The following is a 27619-nucleotide window of genomic DNA, read 5'->3' as shown; positions in this document are numbered from 1 at the left end:
CATTTCACTTTGGTGAAAGCCATCAAATAGATTTGGAGACAGCTGTTGTATTCCCATTTGTGAATGTCATTATTGTAGTTAGAGGAGGTGCACTGATTAGTTTTGATCTAAAAAATACGTTATTTTCATCACAGAGTGCTTCACGCAGAGGGAGAGAGAGAGAGAGAGAGAGAGAGAGAGAGAAAAGATTGGATCAATTCGGCTGAATTAGTGACAAAAAGTATTTTCCAGGATTAAAATAATTATTTCATCACCAAATATGAGATAATATTTTTATAAATATTAAAAGAACTCTTGCTTTAGAATAATTATGCTATATTAACATGTTTAATTATTAATGACACTTTCAGGACACATGTTCTTCCCCCATTCCTTCATTTTTGCAGATTCTTAGAAAATGGGTAGTGTTGGCCCAGAGTCTGATATACAATGATTTATATCAATAGTGTATTCAGAGAAGAAGGTTCTGGCATAAGGCAGTCAGAAGTAGGGAATCAGAAGGTTGGGTGATTTTGCAGATGGGATGTAAATCATGTAACATATTTACATCCATGTTGATCCTTGATTTTTGTGTGTGTGTAGGCATGCTTGTAAATGTCTACAATTAAGACAATCAGATTAAGCCTATAAGATTTCAATGACTACAGAACGATTTGATACAGATTTATTCAGAATTGTATCATCTTGACTTTTAGTGGCACTTCTGTCAAAGCCACACAGTACTGAATATTAACACTGCTGAAAACTCTTATGCACTGCATTCCTGAAAGTAATTTTCTTTGAAATCAATGAGGTTTGAGTTAAAGACAGTTAATACCCAAAGAATTGTTCAAATTATAGCCGGTCTATTATGATTTCAATTAAAAATATACCTGTTGTATCTTGTATGATGTTTATATGCTATGGGTCCACACATTCACCCACCAGTTTGTACCTGCATGCATTGCACCCATTTCTGAGTTTGCTTTCAAACATTGATTTCTCTCAAGTTCTTTATCACACTTTTTCTTTAAAAAAAAGTGCTGAAATACAAATGCTGCTAAAGTTATGTTTATAAAAGTCAGTAATGTAAACTTATTTCGATTCCTCAAACTGATATTCAGAAAGGTGAAATAGAATGTAAGGGAATTACATGGGGGGACACACATACACACACAAATTAACGGTCCGATCTTAGCCATGCTTCCTTAAATCAACAGACAAGCAAGTCAGACCTGTTTATGTAGAAATATGCCTGGGAGCTACCTGCAACGTATGCAGGCTTCCTCAGAAGGAAGTGCCACTAAGTTCGGGGGAGGGGGGTGGATTTGTTCTACCTGTCTCCCATCTTTCTAAGTAATAAGTCTACTTTCCGAGTGAACACGGAGCGGATAGAGGGGTTAAAACAGACCATCCCGAGTTGGCCCCGCACAACACACCCCACGCACACATGCAGGAGACACAAGAAGGGGTGGGGGGGAAAGGAAGAGAAGAGCAGTACAAAATTATACCTTATGGTGAGATCTTCTTTAAAAAAAAACCCCGAGGCTGCACACCTTCCTGCCCAACCGTAGTTTAAGAAACGATCAGTTAAAGAGTTAAAGCACCCCCACCCCCACCCCGTTATGAGCTGAAAGCGCGCCCCCACCCCCGTTATGAGCTGAAAGCGCGCCGGGGTTGCTTTGCAAACCACTTTTTTAAGGCGCTTCGTCTTTTAGATCTGCGGCGCGTTCTCAGTTGTCGCTTTCCCTTTCTCTCCCTCTCTCTCTCTTTCTCCCTCTCTCTCCACTCCAACCAAACCCCCCCCCCCGCGCTTCGCCTGCTCCGTCCCCTTCCAGTCCACTCCGCCCGTCTGTACCTGCCGAGCAGCGCTCAATCTGTGCAGCCTCTGCTCTTGCCGGCGCTGATTGGCCGACGCCCTACCAATCGCGTTTCTGTCTGGGCCAGAGGGAATGCATATGTAAAGCCCTACTTCATATTTATAAGCTCCAATCGGGGCTTTAAGTCCTTGATTAGGAGCGTGTGAGCTTTTGGTCCCAACTGGCTGTGCCCATAGGCTTGTCACCAGGAGAACATTTGTGTTAATTGCACTGTGCCTGTGTCAAGGAAACTTTGATTTATAGCTGGGGTGCACAAATAATGGTTGCCGAGCGCACATGGATTCGGTAGAACTTTGCCTTCCTGAATCTTTTTCCTTGCACTACGAAGAAGAGTAGGTACCTACCATTCTTCTTATACCCCCCCTTCCGCTTTCCTTTCTTATCCTTCCCCCCCGCACTTTTTCCTTCTTCCTAATGGTGTGTGTGGGGGGGGGGGAAGAGTAATAATAACAAATCTATATCCAACGTGAAAAGCCGCTTTCAGGTAATGCCTCCTAGCGTCTTGCGTGCATGAGTAGAGCTGTATGTGTTCGTCTTGTCTGTTTTGTGCTGTGTTTTATCTGTTAATTCAGTAAGTGGAGGAATTGTGCGGTATTTTTTTTTCCTCTCTCGACAATGTTACCTTTTGAGTGGGGAGCGGCGTGGCTGTCAGTAAAACAGCTGTGCGAGTGACAGTCATTTCTTATTCAGGTACTAAGAATAGGCACTTGGCTTGGCCCAAAGACAGAGTGAATTGTTTCAGCAGATCTCTCAGAAAGATACATTTCCTTCCCTTCTCCTGCCCGCTCCTCCTGAAATGAGTGGAAGAAAGCTACGGTCGAAAACAAGATTTAGATAATCTTTTGATCTTTCCTCTTTCTAAGGTTTCTTGCCAAGCCCGGTGGGGAGTGGGAGACCAGCTCAAGAGAGTTTAATCCCACTTTAAGGATAGTGCTCTGTAATTAAGGTTTAATGTAAGGCTCCAGTCATTTACTGACAAATAGGTCCATTAAGTAGCAAAGGTAGGGGTGTCTGTGTATATGTGCACGTGCGTGTGTGCCACTTCCTCAGCCAACCTGAGCTTTGTTTGCTTTTGACTGGAATTTAAAAACGGCTATTATTCTTTTTTTAATGGAACCTTATCCAGTAAAATATTTTGTATAAATAAAGATAAACATTTGGGCTATATAGCACATTTAATATTATTTACTGCATGCATGTTCTCAGAGCTCTGAACTAATAAACGGAAGGGGAAGAAGGTTTCCAAACCAGCGTATCACTTCACAACTTTGAGAGCCTGCAAACTTAATTTTGGCCTTAAAAAACCCGACATGGCAGAAGCTGGCAAGGGGCTCAGCCTTAGACTGAATGCATACTATGACAATACTCAGAAGTGACTGTGTATTTTAGATATATGGTTACTAGCTGCCATTAGTGTCTGCATGTTGCAATTAAATTTGAGGGGGGTTGTAAAAAGAGTCTTGAATATTGGCATGTGATAGAGATACACAAAAAAGAGTATGCCTATGGGTGCTATAACGTTTGGATACATGGAAGGAGAGGAAGAGAAAGGATTCCTTATTCACCTGAAGAAGAGCGTAGATAAATTATATTAGAATAGTAATTAAAATGCAGTTTGTCGATCAGTCTGTTGATGTACAGTGTGATTTAAAATGTCTTAATTTGTTGGCTAAGTGCAGCTGTCACTGTTCCAACTTGCAATGGCTAGCTTTTTTTCTGTGGAGAAGATGTGAGAGGAAGAGAGAGATTCTAAAGTTAGGAAGATGCTCTTTTTTCGAAGACCTTTCTTGATTTTTGTTCTTAGAGCTAATTTGAATGATTAATTTTGATAAGCTTCTTAAAATAGATGCATTTAAATAAAATCAGAGCATATGCCTTTTTAGCTGTGGTGGAGGGGTGTTATTATTCCCACACCTTACCACAATTAGCCGTCTACTTCCATTTCTTCCTGCATCCCCCCCCCACACACAATTAAAAGTCTTTTGGATGGATCTGTGGTTCAGTGGGTAGGCAGAGCTATCTAGTGCCCAGGAGCACAGAGGTTTCTCTCTGCCTGTATGTCAATTAATAAACCACAGAATGTTACTTGCTATTAATATTGCTGGTAATTGTACTTTGGCTTTGTGGTATATTATACAAGCCAAACTATGAATTAAGCTACAAGAATGGAATAAAGAAGCCAAATATTTCTAGAGTTTGAGCTTTATTGTATGTGCATAGGCGTGTGTGTGTGTGTGTGTGTGTGTGTGTGTGTTTTAGAATGTGGAGTGATAAAAAGACAGTATGGTTTGAATTCTAGGTAGCCCACGTTGAAGAATGAAAAACTTAAAGCCATCTGCCACTCTCGCGTTTTCTTTTTCAGTAAAAGAGAGTAAATGCAAATAATTTCAAAGAATAGTTAAAAAGAGAATGGAACAGATATATGTGCAGATGTATGCATATGTATGTGACTTTAAATACTATAAATGAAACTGTCATCATGGCACAAAATCTCATCTAACCTCTGATTAAAATGTAACGTTGGCTAAAGGCTTGTAGTGCAGACTTAATTTTACTGTTTTAACAGTTGTCACAGCTGTTGGGAGAAGGAAAGGCAATTGAAACACTCAAAAAAGGGCAGGGGGAGGACCTCATTTAGTACATTTAAACATGATCTCTGAATGCCAAGCATACAAAAGCAAATAGGCTTGTGACTTCAGATATATTCTCTGTATTGTGCGTGTTACCTTTTCCTCTGATCCTTTCATTAATTTGAATCCTCAGTCTCGATCACACTACAAAAGTGCAACAGTTCTAAAATGAAACAAAGCAACTGTGAATGTCATAACGCAATTAATTTTAAAGATAAGCAAAGAAATCAGCTTAATAGTAAAGAAGATAAAATGCACAGATGCCAACAAACTTCGGATGGTTTCTGTAGTTAACCCAATGCCACAATTGAAAAGACAAAAGATGCTTTAGAGTCATGGAATCAAAAACTGCAAAGATTTTGGCACATTTAGTTTTAAAAATGTTATTAATTTGAGAGGTGCTGTATAGGTTTTTTCTTGCTTTATTTGCTGTTATTTAAACATATTAAAGGTTATTTATTTTTGTTTTAATATCCTCTCCTTTGCTGCATTGATCTTAAAATTTGATCAAGAAAGATGAACAATATTTGGTACAGAGGAGGAGGATAATTAAGTGAAGAGAAAGTTAAAACTGTAGTGTCACCTCTACAGACATAAGATCTTTCTATCTAATATAGGTGACACAATTTCTGCCTATCTGTGTTAATACAATATGTAATTCTTATGAATGAAAAATTATTTTAAAATTCATTGTCTTTAAATCTAAATATGTATTGTAATTGTGTAAGATATTAGCATGGCTGCTGTCTAAATGAGATTTTTTTGGAGGGCTTTTCAAAATGGATCTTCATACATCTACTTAAACAGACCTTGTTATAGACTCATTACGAAACTTCCAACTTTGGATTTTCAGACATGTTTTCTGCAAAATTCTTGCAGCTGACAAAAGTGCAAAAGCTGGTGCTGAAATATCTGACAGCCTTTTTATTTGCTAGGCCTGACCTTTCCCCCCACCCCCAAAGTGGTGGTTGCTCATTTTAATGTGTTTATGGTTCTTTTCTTTTATTTACTGAGCCTGGTGTGTTCCAGCAGTAATTAACCTGTGTTATTAGCAAAGCCCTTGTGGATATTCATTAATTCTCTTGAATGGATGATCATTTTCCTTCACTGTTATTTCTTCCCTTCCCCCGACATACTATCGTGCTTTAAATTTTTTTCTTAAGTTTTTTTTAATAAAAGTACTTAATTTGGAAAATTGATAAATTGATGCTTTTGAAAAAAAAAGTAATAAAAACAGCATTCTTGAATAGTTGTGTGCAAGTATGTCAGACAAGTAGGAAGATCTCAATACATTTGTATTTTTTTTAAAAAAAAATAATACAATCATACAATTTTTTTTCTTTCTGTCATTTCTTTATTTTATGATCATTGTACTTTAGGAGATGAATTTTATTCTCTTCATCTGATCTGAAGTTACTCTGGACAGCAGTTTGTGCACTGAAAGAAAAAAAAACAATCATATTAAGCCTTCAGGAAAATAATGCTTCCGCTTAGACTGCTGAGGACAGATAAGGACTGCCTCATTAGCCAAACCTCACTTTTGCAATTATTTAAAAACACATGGAACTGTACATCAAACACAGAAGATAACTTGCTTGTGATTATCTTTGTAATTCTTGAAGCCACTTCTCAAAACCGAGCCTAATTGTATTACATTCTAATAACACAAGGTTTGGTTTGGTTTTTGTTGTTTAAATAACAGCATACAAATAGATTGGCAAATGTCCTGGTATTGAACATTTCTGATGCACAGTGACCTTTGTCTTGGTGCAAAAACAAATAGAAATGAACAGCACTAATATTTATTGACAGTCTTAAATGAATGCCCTCTTATGAATATTGTTAGCCTGTTACCAATCAGCAAAAATGCTGAATGTTAAGAAATTTAAAGTAAATTGGATACGCTCCTTTTAGAAGCTTAAAACAACTTGGTTATTTTCCATATAGTTTGGATTTTGCTTTTAGCATATACACTAAAGACAAAAACAATAAAATATTGGTCTCTGTCTAGTTCCTCTCTAGCCCTAGCAAGCTCTCAAGAGGAAATCTGTGATTATGCTAGACTGGTTCGGTTTTTATCTCTTTTACATTCATTGGCCTTGTATTAAATTGTCATTGTCCTAGAGCACATGAGAGAGAGGGAAATGAATTGCACTTCTTGACATTCTCTGACAGTGAAATATTTAACTTCTCTGTCTCCAATCATACTCATATGTACATGTTTGATAGCGCTGGAATGACAACCAGCAATCCCTGTTAGTCTGACATCCCCATTTTACAAGTTTGCCATCGTCTGGGAACCAATTCTCCTTCTGTCTTCCTTTAATACCAGTTTTACTTGGCTGAGGCATATCAGCATCTATTTAAATTGATATAAAACAATTCCACATTTTATCGCAACTGATAATGGTTGCATAAGCATGTGGCTGCTTGCTTTGTGCATGTTTCACTGTTATATCTGTTTGCCTATATTTGTGTGTTATAAACAGAGTGTGTGTGCAAACATTTTTGAAACTTTTTTATCTTAAAAAAACAAACTCCGTAAGAACAATGTAGATATAAGATTGCTCTGATTCTGTCTTTTTTTTTTTTTTTGCCAATTGCTGGTGCATTCCTTTAGATAGGTAATCCATATGCTGTTATTTTTACATTTATTATTTCATACAACAAAGTTTAGGATGTTTATCTTTGCACTTTCTAGATATAATAAAAGGTGTCACTCTTCCGATGTGCAATCCATTTAATATTAGAAACATTGGTCTAAAGGGAAATTGAAAATCCTTTTTTTAAAAAACAAAAAACATTTGTTAATATTCCAATAATACAACTTTTACTGTTTTCGTATTCTAAAGAAAATTAACTGTAAGATTTTGCTTGAATTCCTCCAAATTCTAAAGTGTAATTAAAATTAAACTATAAAATTATATTTGTTTTACTATGTGCCCAAACTTTAAATACTTCATTAAAGAAAAACAAAAAGAAAAATTTAGGTTCTAAAACACCAAATTTACAATTAAACTTTATACTAGGAAATAAGAGCTCAAAATGTTAAATGAGCCTGATTTGTTCAAATAACATGTAGACCCAAAGCATATTTTGTAATACTGCTTCCATTCTAATTGGAAATACTTATGTGAAACTGCTATCCTCTGTTGTTTAAACATAAGCTTATTTCTATAACTTATTTTAATTTCCTAAAATAAAATTTTTGCCTAGAGTTTGCTTTTACTATTGTTACTTAAGATTTCTGCTTTATTCTGTTGCTAATTATTTTTGAATGTGTATGTGCTTACATACCACAGATAGAAAATATATATGTATGTGCAATTGTAACACACATACACACACATACATCTTGTGTGCTTGTGTGCTTGGACATATATTAGAAAGCATTATGGCTTTCTCCTTTATTTTTAGTTTTTGCATAAGACCTCTATAGAATTGGATTTTTAATTGTCTCTCACTGAAGTTTGTATTGAAAATTATGTCTTGAAGAGGAAAATATACTAGCTTGCTAATCTGTTCACTTATTTTCATGTGCAAATAAAGCTTTGTGCACGCGCACATATACAGGGCAAAACTGATCCTTTATTGTACTATGGTGAATTTCAATGTCAAGTTTCAGGTTTTTCAAATCAGAGGCTTTCCCCCCACAAATTAATACAGATATTATTACTGCACAATTATGCATGTTTGCTTATGAAGTTTAAATTGTGGTAGCAATTTATGGTAACTTAGTCCAAGGGATCCTAACCAAAATATGTGAGATTAAGTAACTGTAAAGCTAAGGTTTGTTTTTTATCCCAGCTGAATTTTTACAGTACATTCATCAAACTGAAGATTAATCTAAAAGATTGACTTTTTGTAAGCATAAATACTTGGAAATTATATGAACATTGACCCAAATTGCTCATTATATAAGATGCTGTGTTTGTATAAGGAGAAGATTGATCAGGAATTTCTCTGAAGTCCGTAAAGGAAGGGCACAAACAGATGGGCAACCAGCAACATCTCACATATAGGATAATTCCTCCACCTGTGTGCTAGATTTTTTGGATGCAAGCCACTGAAATAAATGAAACATTCTTTGCTGAATCCCCCTGAAAGAAATGGGGAAACAAAATCTAGGTAGATGTTTGTCAGGATATAGTCCATTTGTATTTGTTTGCAAGCTGTTATCTCACTTATTCTTCTGTGTCTTTTCAAGTTTAGAGTGAGACAGAAATGCACATCTCCTTTTCATCATTTTGATTGGAACTACATGCCATATGTAATGTGTTTTGGCAGCACTTACCTAGCCAAAGAAAACAAATTAATATTAGCCATGCTGTGGGGCATCTGAAGTATCACAGATGTGTCAATTTAGCTTTGCTCTCTCATACGACTTTTCCTTAAACAGCTGGTTGAACTGTCGCAAGATGTTGTAAGGGCTACAAAGAGATTTTTAATAGGTGTGATCAGTGATTGAAGGCTGTGGCTAGTTAGAATCAGAACATGTTGCCAATGTGCTGGGGCTTGTTTTCAGCCTTCATGAAAAAAATACATAGGGACTCAGAACCCAGAAAACCTCTATTCATACATGATCTTTAAAAAGTCAGATCTACAGACAGTAAGAAATAATGAGAAAAGCCACATGGAATAAAGTTGACCGACTTCTAGGCAACAATTAAATTCCTTTTTGTATAAAGATACAAGTGAATAAGGAAATTAAGGTGTGCTGGATCATGGGATTTTGTTCCTTTGTTTCATAATTGTTAACAAAAATAATATTGAAGACCAATTCTTACTCTCTTCTAAAATCTGTGGTGTTTTAAATGTTTTATGAGAGTTTTATACCATTTGATACATTCAAACATTAGAAAAATAATATATCATGGGTGACATAGCATGTTCAATCTGCTCTTCAAAAAATGTTCCACATATAAAGTATCAGAAAGCAAGCACTGACTTTTCTGTTTGTATATACAATTGCCTATTTTGTTTATTTCCAATACATTTCCATTTTCCATGTAATATCTTGGGACTTGCTGTAGGTTTTAGCTTGATTTGTAAGTTAAAGGTTCTCTTTTTTTTCTTAAATATTCCCAGGTGATGTCAGATGAAAAGGGTATAATGGCTGAAATATACACCAGAGGAATTCATTTTGGCAAGCCTGGTCCATGTAGGTTAGTGACTCAACAAATAAATAAATTGTTTTGCTTTTTGTTTGCTTTAAGTTGAGCAAAAACAGAAAAAAGAGGAAAAGATAAGACAATGAATTTTGAAAACGATATATTTATAATCACTCTGCAGATAAATGTAATAGTCAATAAATTCTGTATAAAATTTGCATGGTGACAGATATTTTCCAACTTAGCATATTAATAATTCTTTTCATTATGAAGTATTTATTTTATCAACTTACAACATTTGTTCTTATTAACACTTCCATAGCAGAGGTATGGTCTACACTGGTCTGAAATGGCCTAAGGTACACTTTTTAAAATGTTTTTCCAAAAACTGTAGAGATGGGAGATGAGATTTTTAGCATCTAAAAGACATGCATTAGGCACTGTATGGTTATATCACTGAATGATTTCTACTTAAGAAGTAGGTCATGTTAGCAAGAGCTAACACCCACTGTTAGTGATTTACATTAATATGAGTGACACCTGTCCCATCAATCATAGGGACCATAGTTTCACAGATGGAGAAACAACAATCAGGTGAATTACACAGCACAGCACACTTCGCTTAATTCATCTCATTGTTTTCCTACCAATCTAGAGAATGGTTTGTTCTGCTCCTGAGACTTAAGTCACAAGATTGAGTTCTGCTCAGGTGGGATCATGTCCCAGCCTTTAATCTGAAAAAATATTCCTTCAGAAGATTTGGAGATGAAGTAGTTCCTCCATTCTCTTTGGCATTTGGTGGAATAATGACTGTAGAATACATGTTCCTATGGTATAAGTAATTGCTTTCTTTACTCATAAGTGAATTAAAAAATATACAAGTTCAAGAAACTGTAAACTGCGTCAGAACCTTGAAACAAATGTGTCAAAAACTTGTGACACATTGAGAACAAAATTGATCAGCTGCTTAAGGTGCCGCAATACTTTTTTTAAAATTATAAGGTAGTAACAAAATAAAAAAGCAACACATACAAACATAGCTGATACACCGAAATTTTCACATGCGGCAAACTTAGAACAGTGTTGCTATGTCCCCATTAAAGGAAAATAAATTAAAACGGAAGTACAATTCTGGCTCCATTCATGCAACTTTTGCCCCACCTCTATTCTAATATCAGTGGTCCTTGTTATATAAATACAGATTTCTTCCTGGCTGTAGTTTGAGAATAGTTGGGGATACTGTACACATTCTTCATATTTTTGTGATTCTAATATCAAACAGCAAACCTGTGGCATGTTGAAATCAGTCAACAGTTCTTCCAAGATAGAGCTTGTGTTTGATTGTGTGTAAATACAGTTAGTTAGCTGGGTTTATCTGATAGCCTGGCAGAAAGAGAGAGAAACAGGACAATCTGTTTTCAGTAACTGTGCTGTTCATACACCTGATAAGATTGAGAGTTCTTTCGACTGCTGATACGTTTTGAATAAGAAAAAAATAATCACTTCCACAGGCACCAGCTTATCAGAAATGGAGCAAAATGCCAACACTTTTACATTAGCAAAAGTGAATGTTTTAAACAACTTATGACTTCCCCCTTCATTTAAATTGAATAGTAGGGTACTTGTAAGTATGCAGTTATGAAGCAGAGAACTTATTACCTATTTTAAACTGCAAATTATATTGGGAAAGAAGCCTTTCTGTAACAATAAAAACTGTTTGGAAGTAGAATATATCTATTTCAAATAGTCTTCAGAACATTTTAGAATCTTTGTTTCTTCCATCCTGTTCAGTGCATATCCATATTGATAGGGAGTATTAAATTCATAATTCCAAATTTCACCATTGTGTTTAATATATGAGATCTGAAATTCAATTCAAATCAGTATCTGATGTTAAACTGCTGGATATCTTAATATCCACAACAAAGTACTGCGTTTAAAGGAAAAATAAAGCAGAAATATCATCTTGTTTAGGTTAATTTTAATGGAGACAATAAAATATATACTAGTTTTTTTTTTTTAAAAAAAAAGACATACAAAAATTAAAAAATCTGAAAAAGGAGGAAATAGTAAACTGAATGCATTATCTTTTTTTTTTTTTAGAATTTTGACTCACTTTCCATGGTAGTATAATAAAAGCATAATATTTATCATGTTTTGCTTTTGACTTAGGTATCTTTTAGATACTATGATAGTTTGAGACTGTTGTAATATTGTGTTTTTAACAGTGTTAAATTCCTTCTCAATCATGCAGATAAATTTGGTGTATTCGGTTGATAAATTGGAGAGCAAACCACAATAGATTGATTTGGCATTTTTATTGATTACCGTCCGTAAAATCACTGTTACCCATTTATGTCAATAACTTCCTTATTCTGTACCAAGGGAGACAGGGACTTTGAGAACAAAATGTTGACATGTTGATTAAGCACCTGTATTTGCCTAGTTTCAGTATGCTTTTTCAATGCACACATTTATTGGTAGGTTCATTTTTGCAATTTAACCCCGTTAAAAACAATATTCAGTTAGATTTATGAAATTTTAGCTAAAAATCACTGGTTTTGTTTGACTGTAAAGTAATTTAATTACTTGAGGCGAACTTCATGCTTTCGAGCTATCGCTCAAAGGCTTCATTCTGTGAAGATGTCAACTGTAAATATAAAAATGCATCACTGAAAATACAGTGGTTTAAGATTCAAACAGAAATAAAATTCCCTGCCTGGGGAAAATACTGCCATGAAAAATAAAAGAGAAGTCTTTCTTTCTATTAAAGCGTTCGGAAATAGTGAGTTAAAGCAATCAGACCCACCACACTTTTCTTCCAGACATACCAAATAACAGAATAACAGAGTTGGAAAGGAACTTGGAGGTCTTCTAGTCCAAGGCACTGCTCAAGTAGGGAACCTTATACCATTTCAGACAAATGATTATCCAGTCTCTTCTTAAAAACCTCCAGTGTTGGAGGACCCAAATCTTCTGGAGGCAAGTCGTTCCACTGACTAATTGTTCTAGCTATTGGGAAATTTCTCCTTAGTTCTAGAGAAAACTATAGTGAAAACAATAGTCTATAAATCCACGTATACTTCATTCCCAGTGAAGCATATAGCATGTAACTAAGCAACCTCATTTTCTATACAATTTGATTGATTGATTAAAAAATGTTTTAGCATTCCTGAATTTTTTTTCCTTCCAGAATTGGCTATTACATAGGATTGTGAATTCAGATCCAAGTCATATGGTTAGATTTTAAACCATAGTCAATTTGAGAGATACAAGAGAAGTTTTTGAAGACCTCTCATTTTTTTTTCTGCTAATTTTTTTTAAAGTATCTTTGTCTTGGTTTCACATATGACTAGGGAAAGACTAGGAATTAGCTAAGGATGAAGTATGTCATTCCATGCTTCTGCAGTTCAGAAGGAAAATATTGCATTAACTCCAATACAGATTACAGGATTGCACTTACATCAGTCATAAATGCCATATCTAGTTCTTACTTTGTGGATTGATTTCAGGTTTTAAAGATGAGGGGACTCCAACATTCAGTTGTGAAGTTCTGAGCTCAGTCACTTCACAAATATGAACTGCTGTGGAACAATCAGCCCTTCATTAAGGCAGAAAGCTTGCTATGCAACCATCTTCCAAACAATATATCTCTAAATATATTCTTGGTTCTCTGTTCAGAAGAGTTTAATAGCAGTATACTGTAGGGTATGAGAAGGAAGGACTCACTGGAGAAGACCCTAATGCTGGGAACAATTGAGGGCAAAAGAAGACAAGGACGGCAGAGAATGAGGTGGTTGGATGGAGTCATTAAAGCAGTCGGCGTGAGATTAAATGGTCTCTGGGGGATGGTAGAGGACAGGAAGGCCTGGAGGAACACTGTTCATGGGGTTGGACACGACTTCACAATTAGCAACAAATACTGTAGGGTATGGCTAAGACTAAGTTATAATATACCTATTTTTCAGGGAAAAGGGCCTTGGGCTAAGACTCAAAACTAGTTTTGAGTCTCTCTGATTAGAATTGAGAAGCACTGGCATTTGCAAAACCAGAAAGCTATAGCCAGCCTGTGTTTTATTAAGGTTATTGATAATAATGTGCTGTATTGGTTATGATTGTACATTATAATGTAAAGTTATAATATACTGATAGAACTCTGAGAGATTTCCTGCAAATAGTTTAGGTTTCTAGCTACATATGTCATAATATCAGAAACTAAAATCATTGTTTTTAAATTTTGTTTCTAATTTAGGAGATACTGAGTGGCTTTTTCTGAAAGAAAGTACATACAAAGTTGGTTCTGGGACTATTTACGAATTCCTCAATTGAATATAGGATCTGTTGACACTCTGTGCCTAGGATCCTTGGCATTCTGATCTAGCACAGGATATCACCCTGTTTTGAATTCTTAGGAAGCCTATCTACATTTTGTGGTGGCCCTTGAGGTTCATATTGAAAACAACCTAATGCATCAGTACAGTGGCTATTAGCCCATTATTGGTGCTAATAATGCCAAGAGAGATGGACGAATGCGGTCATTCACTTCTTTTTTGCATTTTTTCACTTTGCTAAAGAATTGAAGTGGGAAAGATGGTTTATTGCATCCCCGGGGAAAAAGTAAAGGAAAACAAAACTTGGGGGTTGGTTGGCAACCTAGGAATGCTCAAAATCTACAAAGGACCAAAAAGAAAAAAAAAATGCTAGTTACAGTTTTTAACATTACACATCTCAGCAGAAATTGTTTGTTTTCTATAGTTGCTGTTGAAATTCTGCAGACCTTAGTAGGATATCAGAGAAACCTTACACTGATTAAAACAACAGCAATTCTTTCTAGGTTAAATTCCATAGAATTGTGCTCTTTAAGGTTTAGACTGATTAGACAAATAAGATTTGTTTTTGGTAGCCATTCTGTTAATATGAAGCAAAAAAATAAATAATCCATGTATGTTCAGAAGATTTAGCACAAAAATCATATAGTATGCTTGCATTTTAAAATAATATTTTTATAATTAAAACTGAAAATAGATTCAAGTTTTATGTGAACTGTAGATATTTATAATGATACATACTGGTTATTTATATAACATTTTCATTACTTTTGCTATTTTTTTTTCAAACTTCATAAGAAAATTATGTATGAAAAAGTGTGATCACAAAAAGAAATCCTTAGAAATAAAGGAGAATATTGCTGGATTCATATATTTTTTATGTCTCAGAAAATATATACCTTTATAGAAAAAGAATGAGGCCTCTAATGGAGTGAAACTTCCATATTCAGGAGAAAATTCATACAGAATATATATGAACAGCAACAAGGATTTTAGCTTTTAAGGAAAATGTTACTGTATTAACATCTTTGCAAAAGTACATGTGCACTTCAAATATATGTGCACTATTTAAAAAAAACTAGAATTGGCTTTTCTTTTCGAGTTCAGCAGAATGATTTTTGTTGATAGTTTAGGCGGGGTTAGCATAGATATACTCAGAGCAGCACAAACCATAAACCATCAGTAAGCAGCAGGTGTGAACAACATAAAACAGGATTAGCATTGAACCAAAGTGTGCAGTAAAAACAGAAGCCCTGCCTTGACTGTGGTAGGAAAGTCAAATAGAAACAGTCCCATACCACGCACACCCAGTTTACAAAACACTGTTCAATAAGCTAAGTAAATGATGCTGTCCAGTTGCTGCCATAAGTAATTTTTTTATACCTGCTTCTAAATGTCCCAACCATTGAGTACTCTGTACTTCAAGTACAAAGTCAATGGACCTGTTTGAATTTTGCATTAGGTCTTTTATTCAAAAGTGTGATTATATTAATTCAGTCCCATAGAAGTAAAGTTGAATGGGAGAAACCAAGATATTGTTAGAAGCAAATATAGTCTGAAGTAAAAATCATTACAATGATGATGATGATGATTTTGTGTTTACATAGATTATCTATAGGGTTAAAATATGCAATAGTCAACATTTTTAATTAATAATATATCACGCTTCTTAATTGCCTATCTTTCTCAGTTTTCAGAATGAACATGTAAACTGAGGAAAAAAAGCAATGATGGAAGTGCATTGTGATAGAGCTATTTTATATTTCATTTGGGTTTTTCCCCCCATTTAAATGTTAATTGCATTTATTGCTCTTAATTTCTATTTTTTAATGCTTTTATCATTACAGATTTCAATTCTCATATAGCTTACGCAGAGAATTTTGTTGGCAAGGAGATTAAAAACACAATAAACATGAAAATCTTAGTGGTTATTTTCACATTTTAGTATTACTAAATTTATACACATGAAACAAAATATATGCTGACTATTTTATTTTGATGTCTATGTTTCCTGATATATAAATACACAGTTTTAAAGGTGTTATTTTTCCATATGACAATTCTTAGTCTTCTTGATAACCCCTCTACAAAATTTATTTGAAGACTAGAATATAAGGAAAGGTTTTGGAGAATACTCAGCTATATTGTGTATTAGGCTGGTAACAAAGCAAGCGCTGTTTTAAAAATTGCTCTGCACCCTGCAGTTCCCATTGAGAAAAAATAAGGGATGCTGCGTTTCAGCGCCTTTGAAATTCTGACCCCAATCGTAGCAGCTGTGCACTTTGGTGAATTATGGTATCTAGATTCAATGTAGCTAATTTAAAAGTACAGCTCTTTTCCCATCCTGTGGAAACATCTCATTTTTTGAAAATGGCACAGGGACATAAGAATGATTTTTTCCCCAAATACTGTGTTCTTTTCATTATACCTGAACGTGATAGCACTGGTATACACAATTCTAAATATAATCTACAATCAGGAAGAACTCTTCTTAGCTTTCATAATTTATGCTTGAAAACATTGTTAAGTTAATAATAGAGTTAAGTCTGTATTGTTAAACTCTAAAATCTAGGAATTAAGTCCCATTGAACTCTGTGGATTTACTTAAAAAACAAAATCCTGCACAGAATTATAGAGTAGACATGCAATCAGATCTTTACAATCTAGTGCATATATTCAGGACATTTTATAGTGCTACTTAAATACATTAGTGATTTGGGAGAAGAAATATGCATAGTAAATAAATTAGCTAAATTTAGCATTTCATGAATAATGTTCTTCTACTCGGAAGCATAGAGACTTGAACAATCAATGGGTACATCATGATTGTATTTTGGCTCTCTACAAAATGAAGAAAGTTTCCATTTATATGCATCTGAACGTTGTAAGCTATATAGAATGCCAACAAATAAATACAATACATATTTTGTTGAAATCTATCTGAAAATAATACTGTATTCAGAAGATTTGTGAAATATAAATTGTGATGGTGGAACGATATAGTTTTATAAACCTAAAATACTTTTTTTTAAAAAAATACACAGAGCACCTATATTATTGGATAATTTTCATATATGGATTTGCTTCTACATTCTATATATATAAAAATGCAATATTTAGTTTTCCAGTTTTGGATTAAATTCCTTATTTTAAAAACAATTAAGCCTTTTAAAACACTTTTATTGACTTTACTTAGATTTTAATTAATGCACATAGATTAATATATATATAGATAAGGGATACACATAGTCCTTAAAACATTTAAGAAATAGGAACTTGCTAGAAGAAGCTTTGCCCTATCAAAATGATTGATTGATTGATTGATTGATTGATTTAGCCATGTTTGAAAGGATACATTTTCCTCATCTTTTCAGATGTTTCCATCTTCTTTTTTTCAGTTGTGTTTAATGTATGTTGATTGTTTCTTACAAGCAAAAACCTACCTAAAGCACTTTAAAAATTGAAAAATGGAGAAGCAAGGACAGAACTTTCTAAAATTATTATTTATTTTAGAATCAATTAATGTCCAAAATATTAAGACTTCTAGTTGTAGGAATAGATAAAGAATATTTTAAAAGATAGATTTTGCAGATCAAATAAAGTTATACTCCTTTTCTCTTTCTGCACATCCCCTTTAAAGGATTACTGCTGTGCCTCCATATTTTTTTTACCATGCCAGTTAATGGTGGACCAAGTCTTGGACAGTACTCATAAGTATGTAACAGTTTGCATGCTTATCTGAAGCTTATCCAAACTGCTTAACCTTTCTGGCCTCAAAATCAGTCTGCAAATCCTATGAGAGCAGACTGTCTTGTGAGATTTTAAATAGACCCTTGTTTGTGTTATACCAGAAATACACCAAGAATTCCAACATAAAATTTCAGCATTCGAATCCTTCCTGATAATAATTTCTTATATAAAGTGCAAAGTTACAGATTGAATAAACATTTTCCAAGTGCTTTTGCCAGTTCAGATCAGCTTTAAAGCAATCAATTCCTATCTCTTTGGGATTATCTCCTATTCCTATAGTAATCCAAAAAATGCTTCCTGCATCCTTTGAATGGAGAAGTTTGCAATAAACTCTATTTTGTTATATTGATAAACACGTAAAAATAACTGAGCATATAGACTGGAATTAGCTTTATGTAGTTGGTAAAGATCTCAAGAGAAGCAGTGATTAAGCGTGTAGGCACAGAGTTTATTTCTCAATATAAACATAATGTACATATCTTAAGGCCATTAAAAGGCCTTAAGGCCATTAAAAACCAAGTAAGGCATCAGAAATCTGGACATAAATGGGATTTGAAGTAAATTTTTGATCCCATCTTTTGGTTATGAGTCAGAAATATATCACAAGCAAAAGCAGAGAAAAAGATTTGATGACAATACCAAGAAAGCTGTATGTCCTTGTATTATGTGCTGTTACTATAATACATTTTGAATGCATTGCCTGCATTTTCAGATTTTAAAAATTGTATTGTTACAGCATTTCCTTTCTTTGTATCTTGAACGTGGAAGTTCGGTGAATCCACTATTATTGAAATCAGTGGGGATTTGGGGTTTGCCTCTAACAAGCGGTGTGCTTCAGGCAGAAACCCAGTACATTTTTTAAGCGATCCGTTGACACCACAGAATGCAGAACAGTTTGTAAGTGGAGAAATACATTTCAGGGTTGGAAACAACAGCATGCATTTTTTAGTTCAAAAGCATCAGCTGTTTCCCTGCTTGTGAAGGTTTTAAGTTATCCCTTTCTTATGTGATAACTCTATTGCTAAATATGTCAGTAAAAGGCTATGACTGGATGGTGGGCATCTGAGAATCTTCCATGAGATTAAAAAAATGGAATTTGGTTAGAAAATGCAAGCGAACAGCTGGTCGCTTATTTAACCGTATCCCGTAGGTTTGTACATAGATTTTTCTCTCTTCCCCTTCCCTTCTCCTTTCTTGCATGCCCCTTTCTGCTACGCTGATGATAATGTACCTGGAAGGAAAAGGCAGTGCAAGCCAAGGCAGACAGCGTCAGACAGGGCGGTCTGCCATCTGCCCCACCTGCTGCATTCATGTGTCCATCTGCTTACTGCAATTGCTCATTGCAAGCTTCAACAGAAGAATGTTCAGCCTGAAAAGGAGGCAGTGTGAATTATTTAGGTACCTCTAGTGTAAATAAAGGAAGGAAACTAAAGGGGGGGGCAAGGGTGGGTGGGTTGTGGGAAGAATTTCGTTATGGGATGTTTTGGAATGTGTTTAATGCATGAGAGCATCTGATTCGCATCTAGATTTAGATGTACAGGTGATTATGAAGATTACACTCTAATGAATTTTATCTTGATTTAGATAGCCTGTCTTACCATTATAAAATGTAACTTCTTCTTAGGTGAAAAATATGGCAAGCATTAGTCCAGGTAAAGCTGCTAAAAATTTAATTCGTAGAGAATTAATTTAACCAATACAGTTTAAGAGATATGGGGAGATATTAGTCTACCAAGACGTTATAGGCATTGGAATTTTTATAACTCATGAAATGGCCTTGGCTACCCTTATTTTAAGCTAATTTGGTTGGGAAAAAGTGTCAGATTTTTATTTCCTCCTGTCCTTTAAAATCTTATTTCTAACCCCAGATATAATTTCATACAGCGATTGCTGTAAACCAATAGAGATTTTTTTTAAGTGACAAAAAAATTGCAGAACAATTGTAATACACAGCCAAAAATATAGTGGTTATAATATAATCAGCTAAAAACAGTTCCTAAAATTAACCTGCAAAAATGACATATTTAATTATTTAATTATTTTTACTTTTTTAATCAAATCATGCAAAATTATCATTAAGTATATCTGACATACTGGCTTTATTTGTGAAGTTTTTAAAAATAGTCTTCCAATTTTAAGAAAAATAAAACTTGTTTAATGCAACTTTTGTGACACAATGAAGACAGCTCAGATGTTAGACTTCTGTAACAGAGGAAAAATTTCAGTTCTTTAGCAATACCCATCCAGGTCTAATTTTGTTTGGCTTTTTTTGCAAGCCAAACATAAAAGAAATTTTTTTCATCAGATGCGTCTCTATAAAAAAAAAAAATCAGGTTTAGGTATCACTGCTTTGCCTACTTGTAGATTTGTACAATAAAGAAACATAGTATCTTGATATCTTAGCTGCCTACCTACTTTTCTAAGATTTGCATGAAATTCAACCACAGTCTTCAAAGGGATTTGAGTGGATTTCTTTCTTTAAGGTTAGTTCTTGTCAAATTTATTTTCAATTTCTGAGGCAAAACTCTTTTAATGTTGTTTAAAGTCAATAAGATTGGAGCTATTATTAGGATAACTTCACATACTTGTAATAAATAGTTATGAGAATGATTCTAGTGGCATGCATAAAAATACTCCAAGAATGTACTTGTATTATTTCAAATTAAAACACTATTCTTTTAATTATTTGCTATGCAAATTTCATGTAGTTTTTAATCAATAAAATATTGGGTTGCCTGATATTGCATCCAGACCACAGATTATTTACTTATTTTGTTAATATACTAAGCAAACCAATTAAACTTTTTTTTAACAGAGTGGTTATATTGGAAAATGTAACTTTTGTAGTTATTTGATTTTGTTAATCCTTAGTTTTATGGTTGTGGTCAGAAAAAAAAAAGAAAAGATCTGTTACGTTGGCATGCGGCATTCTAATAAGCCTAATAATGACTTTACAAATGTATATATGGGGTAGAATAATACTTAACATAGGACCCGAAGAATATTTAATACTGTATAAATGTACAAATGAATACACATACTGTAATATATGCACCTCTGTCAGATAGATGCCATGCTCTGTTACTGTGTAGTTTTTTTATATCACTGTCAGATATTTTTAAGATTATTTTATGGGAATTAGGTAACAAAGCCCATGGGATAGGGGGCAATGTAGAATATCCAAAATAGCCTGCTATGGCAGAGCAATTAAAATAAGCAGTTCCCAAATTGTTTCCCCACAAAATTTTCATCTAGCACTATTTTATATAGATATACCGTACCATCAATATACCGTACTGTAGACTTTATTGTACTTGAAGAGAAACATTGAAGATTAAGCAGAAGTTACGGATTTAAAATTTACCTACACATTTTAGCTAAGAGCAGAAAGTTCCTATGAATGTAACAATGTCTTTATTTAGGCTTCATGTAACAACTAAGTTTAAGCTTTTGCAGTCAGTTTAAAAGCTAGCTTTTAATTTGATTCTGATGTCAGCATTAATATGGCTCTTTAGTGACATTATTTATTAATTTAGGATTATGCAGCATCTATGGGACTGCTTAATAATGTTACGCAGAGTTCCATTATTTCCATTACACAATTGGATCTAAGTACTAGGCATTCCTTTCTCCTCTTAACACTTAATGTTTGGTTTGAATAAGTGAAATAAAGAAATATCTCTAAATAAATGTAAAGAGATACCTGATAATCAATTTTGTTTTCAGGACTCTTCAAGTTATTTTAGTTAAAAAAAACAATTTATAGTTAGAATAATTTTCTGTAGAAGAGATGCAAAATAATTATATATGTTATTTTATTATATATTATATATTCAAACTTCCTTTTTAGAAATACATGTTCCCCATTAGCATGGAGTGCGGAGTGCTAAAATATTTCAGGTGTATGGTGATTTTGACAAGAAACTTATTTGTAAGTTTGTCTGGGTCAAAATAAAGTGCAAATAACAAAGTAAAGCGGTCAGAGGAAAGACCAGGTGAATAGGGCTAAAGCTTTCTTTCTTTCCTTCCTTCTGTCTTACTTGTTAGCCATTCTTGAATGAAAGCTTGGAAGTAACTAAGTAGTTAATTTCACTGGGAGACCAAATGGGTATATTACCTCAAATGACACATTTGCTCCTGATCTCCAGCAGGAGAAATGAGTCATATTAAAAATTAGTTTGGGATAGGAAACATTTTTCTCCCTTCTGCATACTGCATCTCTAATGTTGCCAATCTCTCACTTTTTCTAATTGCCAAATTCATTTTCAGAAATTAGTGAAGAGTATAAACAGGAGGTAGTTCAGCAAACAAAGCTATTTGGAGCAATCATGAGGTTGGTTTCAGCGCATTGCTGTGAGCTGAATACTGAGAAAACAAGGACATACCTGAATTCATAGTTAGTGACGTTTTTCATATTCATGGATTAAAAACCGTAATAGTTTGAGGGGGGAAAAAAACAAGATTTAGAAGAACAGTTTCCTCTAGTATAGAGCAATATTAATTTCAGTTGTACCTTCTGCGTGTATGGACTAAATCTTTGCTCATTTTGCATAAAGGCTTTGTGATGACTTAAGAATACATCGTAATTTGTAGATGGATGCCTGAAAGATTAAACAGAAAACCAGAATACTATCTCAGAAAAATGTCAATAACTGCAATTATACTGCCATCCAATGGTGGAGGTTTTCATTCATTTTAGCTGAATCCCACTTCCCCAAACATATTTCAGATTATTCTGATGATCCCCCACCTCCCATATATTTTATTTTTATGGTCAAATCCCTTGTAATTTACAAATCTGAAAAGGAATTACCCTATTGCTATGAATTTACAGTGAAACTGATACAACAACATATGGGAAAATACAATTTTGTTTCTTTAAAATGTTTTGCTGACAGTTCTTTACTAAATTAGTGAGAACTTTAAATAAGAAAACTGTATCTCTTGTTTCCTACAGATCATGGTTTTATTCAGGCAATAATGTCTTGACTACTTTTGCCCATAAGTCCCTTTCATGCAAGCTACGATTAAAACCAATTGACTATTCTTTTCTAGTCAGGCAAATTCAAAGGATTCATATAAAGGGAACAATGAAGAAATTACTCATGCGGACAGAAGCTTTTGTCATATCTTAGTTTATTAAACCAAGATATGATCATCTGGATTCAGTTAATATTTTTCCTACACAAAGAGGAAGGAAGAGTGAGGAGTGGGTGAGTTCCTCTGGGAGGAGAAGTGTGCTGATGGAGTATGAACACTTGTGAGTCTTAATCCCTTCCTTTCTCTTGAGAGAATTTGAAGAATATGCATAGTAGATATCAGCCCAGTTTAAGTGGATGAATTTGATTAATTAAAGAAAGAATGAGAGGTCAATTTAGTAGCATGCAGACTGAAGCTTCAAAGGAGACCATCAAAGCCCTCACATTACTAGTAAGAAAAATCACCTGAAGTTATTTTCTGTTCTTTGCAGGGAAGCTTCATTTCATTACTTCAATATTTTAATTATATTTTGTTTAAACTCTTAATTTAAATGTTTGTCTGGTTTGCTTTAATAACAATGGTGCTGTTTGCAAAGAAAGCTATTCCTGTCATTATATTTGTCGGTATAAAGATGGAAAGCAGGGTTAGTGAAGGCACTGGGAGTGTTCATTTTATGCTATTACCTGTCCATCTGTCCACTGGAATGGTCTACTTATCATGCTTCTAGATTTTTCTCTTTCAACTTTAAGAATTATGAAAGAAAAAATCCATTTTCCCTTGTTCCTTTGTGACAGGTAGACTGAAGATTGTGGCCATTTGGATTAAAAACATATCCATCACTACCGGCCGACAGGTTATTATTATGTCTCCTTTGAATATATGAATTTCATCTGCTATGTATTGGAAGCCTAAGAATGCCAACTTTTTATATAAATAATTATCTTGCCAGTGATGTACTGCATACTGTTGCCATATTTTTTTTCACTTTCACAGCATTCTTGGCCTCATCACCCATAACATAAATCTTAAGCTTTCATATTTAATAAAAACCTTTAGACTAGCAATCTCTCTGTAATGCAGAGTGAACCAATCACACACCATCATCTGGCTATCATTTATTTGTTTTGTGGTGACAGATGTTTTAGAAGATATTCCTGTTTAAATTTGATGGCATGTTTGATATAGCCAGGCAATGGAAAGAGATTGTATTTATAGTCTATTTATAATTCTGAATTTGATGGTGTATGCATCTGCTAAGTAGACTTCAAAATAAGTATTGGGACAGTGATGTCAGATACCTCATTTAGCATCTGGATTTTTCTGGATGTAAGTGAAATGGAAGATGCAAAATGTCTTCAGGTTACATTTATTGTGTTTATTTAGAAGACAATAGATGGAAAAGTTGTTTAGAGTGGGTAACATTGAGGAAGATGGGAACTTGTAACAGCATTAGCAATTTATTTCAATGCTGCTTCTTTAAGTATATTTGTAAATGTATTGGAAGATTTTTCAAGTTCTGACCTTATTTGGAATGTTATAAAGTTTAATGCAATTTATCTATTTACCAATCCTTTCTTCAATTAAATGTAATTTGCTATGCCCATATTTAATATTATATACTAGCCCCTTCCTGAGAATTGTTTTGTTGTTGTTGTTGTTTGCTTGTTTCACTTCTAAAGTCTTGAGCACATGCAGTTATGTGTTTGACTGTTAAACTAAAATCAATGTTATTTACAGTCAGTTTACTAGATCTGACAAGTATATGCCAATTTAGTTAAAGCTTCAGGTGCATAAACTAATTTTGATTCTTTCCTATATAGAAAACCCTTGTGACCTAATCCATTGCACTATCATAAACAATTTAGATCTTCCAAGAAATAAAGAAGTACAATAGTTATAGCATTAAAATAGTCACATTAAATATCACTAATATGATGCATGATTACTTTTTTTTTTCTTCTGAAGCAAATACACAATGAATACAATCGAATACTCCAGCCATTTGAAAGTCAGACAACAAACAAAGGCAAAGGAATGTTGATGTTCTGTGTAGTTGAGTATTAAGTGGGCAGATTTTCTATTTTCCTTGAACAGTTTTTTTTATCCACAATGCTGTTCCTCTTAAATATTTATTTCTTACATTATGCATATGTCAGTGCTGACTGCAGATTTCTGGGAGTTAAATACCACATATCTTAAAATGACCAGGGTTTAGAAACACTGCTATAGGTATATATGTATGCTTATGTGTGTGAGTGTATGTGCATGTATATACACAGTAGGCAAACACATTTAAGTGTTTCTCAACCCTGAACATTTTAAGATACATGGAATTTAACTCCCAGAATTCTCCAGCCATCACTGACATATACATAGGCTATGCAAACACATGCACATTTTGGACTGTACGTAGATCAACATTGCTGACACGTTTCTTTCTGTTAATTTTATCTTCTTGTGCCATTAGTTGTTTTGGATTTTTTTAAAAACAGAGAACAAATTACATTGACTTTGCAAGAAAAAACAAACACTTCAGTTAAAAGCAAATGTATTTCATTCTCAGAAAAACAATGTTGAACATACAAGTTTGTATCTGAAAAATTGTTAAGAGATAATAATATCTCTCCCATTGATTCCTGCTTCAGCATTTACCCCTACTGTTGTAAGGGGTAAAATCTGGCCATATACTTTAAGCCATTTGTTTGTTAATGGTTTAAAATCTTGATTTGATTGATCTATTTCCATAATTACCTCTTTTAAAACCAAGATCCCCACAATCCCCTAGAACAGGGGTCTCCAACCTTGGCAACTTTAAGACTTGTGGACTTCAACTCCCAGAATCCCTCAGCCAGCAAAGCTGGCTGAGGGATTCTGAGACTTGAAGTCCACAAGTCTTAAAGTTGCCAAGGTTGGAGACCCCTGCCCTAGAGTATTTACAATTTGCAAACAAGTGTACATTTTTAGGTATTCTTCACTGTAAAGGGATATTTTTGTCTAAAAGTTATCCATTATTTCTAGAATGAACCCAAACAAGGACTATTTCAGAATTCATAAAGAACTGATCAGAGTGTCATCTGTACCTGGAGTGTCAAATTGGCAGCCCACAGGCAGGATGCGTCACGCTCAGGCCACACCCACCCCACTTCGCGAAAGGGAAAAATGTCGCAATACATCACGTGATGGCAATGTGATACAGCGAGTTAGACACCCGTGATCTGTACTGTACCCTTCCTTAATATATCGTGTATCCAGGGTTTTTTTTCCCCCACATGTGCTAGAACTTCATTATATGTATAATTCCTAAAGGAATCATTTTTCAGATGAAAGATTTGAACATGAGTCCTAACATGTATTATCCCAAATGCTTTTTTTTAAAAAAAATTCCTTTAAAGTTGAAGCTGTGAGGAGTTTTTAATTTAATTTAATTTTAATTTAATTTAGTTGTTAACACTTGGAATACACTACCTGACTCTGTGGTCTCTTCCCAAAATCCCCAAAGCTTCAACCAAAAACTATCTACCATTGACCTCACCCCATTCCTAAGAGGTCCGTAAGGGGCGTGGAGAAGAGCACAAATGTGCCTACCGTCTTGTCCTATTGTTTCCTTTCATTATATCCAATTAATATAGTTACTACATACTCATACTTATATATATGCTTATATATTGTATAGTTATTTCATGCTTATGCTTATATATACTGTGTGACAAAATAAATAAATAAATAAATAAATAAATAAATAAATAAATAAATAAATAAATAAATAAATAAATAAATAAATATATTGAATAAGAGAGATACATAATTCAGGGCCAGAATGTAGCTATTTCTCGTATGTGCTGTGATTATATATGACAACATAGTATAGTCTTTCAAGAAGCAAGCTAAACCATGGTAACATAGCCATTCATTGAAAGTGCATATAGCATTATTTACCACAGATGTGTCTGTAAAATTATATGTCACAATACAGTTCTGATGTAATGCATTCTTGCTTATCCTTTCTAGGATGCAAGACATGATACTTTGTATCATCTGTAACTTTCAAACAGCTTTTGGCAAAAGCTCCGTATTCAGAATATGTTGCAAGACTAAAAGTTCTGAAGACAGGTGTGATGATTGCTAGGTCTAAATCAGCAGGCGAGCATTCAGCCACTTTAGCAAATTGTTAGTCCTAGGAAGGGACATCAGGAGTGTGATAAAATGCAAGCTGAAAAATGATCTAAAGGTGTAGCCCTGGAGAAGCCAATGATTGAAATTATATTTCTAAATGGCTGTCATATAAAGGGACAAGATGAACAGATTCTGGAATGGCTGAAGAGAAGGAATCAAGCAGGTGCTGATTATTAATAGAAAAAAAATGCAAAAAAACTGGCCTCAAATATTGAGTTGTTCAAGAAAGAGCTGTAGACAAAGTAGGTATCTCCTCCTATAATCCTCCACATACGTTTATGTGTGTGTATTTTAAGGCTCAGTGGGGATCAGTGAACCTTTCTAGGTAAATACATCACAGATGGTTTGATTAGTTCTTTAAACCCTTGAATTACTATGGAAAACTATATATTTCCATATTCATGGAATATTCTTTGGGATCGAACATAGGAAACAAATTGTGGAAGGATAGTTATTTAGCTAGATGTATTCTATAGAGAGGAGACTTTGTCACATATTTGCTGCCACGAGCAGGATTTGACTGGAAAGTGATGCATTGTACTCTATGATTTATCCCTCACTTCCCTTTTGTATCCCAGATTGGGCTCTACACATTGGTGTTGCCATATCTGATTCTTTGCTCTTCAAGATTTCAAAATTTTTAGAGTCGTCTTCATTTTCCTGTCTGCAAATCTTTGCTATTCTGGACTAAGCCTAATTTTGTTTGTCTGATGTGATGTTTGAGTTTTATTAAAATAAGTGAGTGTAAGAGTTGGAAGGGACATTAGAGTTATCCAATCTCCTGCTAG

At 34.2% G+C, this 27619-nt stretch overlaps 1 protein-coding gene across 6 annotated transcripts in view; it reads left to right on the top strand.

Annotated features, from left to right (window-relative positions):
* Positions 1-27619, top strand: part of ESRRG (estrogen related receptor gamma) — a 545400-nt gene that overhangs the window by 330670 nt on the left and 187111 nt on the right. For 2 of the 6 annotated variants that reach the window (XM_058165411.1, XM_058165414.1), the window contains one exon: positions 9578-9654. The exons of 1 other annotated variant lie outside the window; for it this stretch is intronic. In XM_058165411.1, the coding sequence (XP_058021394.1) occupies positions 9581-9654 (74 nt within the window). In that variant the 5' untranslated portion in view covers positions 9578-9580. Of the gene's footprint in view, positions 1-1993; positions 2196-9577; positions 9655-27619 lie in introns of those variants that run through there. 3 more of the 6 variants (XM_058165415.1, XM_058165410.1, XM_058165412.1) reach the window with 3 other exon arrangements.

This window comes from Ahaetulla prasina, chromosome 1 (genome assembly GCF_028640845.1).
Source record: "Ahaetulla prasina isolate Xishuangbanna chromosome 1, ASM2864084v1, whole genome shotgun sequence".
Taxonomy (NCBI): domain Eukaryota; kingdom Metazoa; phylum Chordata; class Lepidosauria; order Squamata; family Colubridae; genus Ahaetulla; species Ahaetulla prasina.
This window is presented reverse-complemented; position numbering and strand designations above follow the sequence as displayed.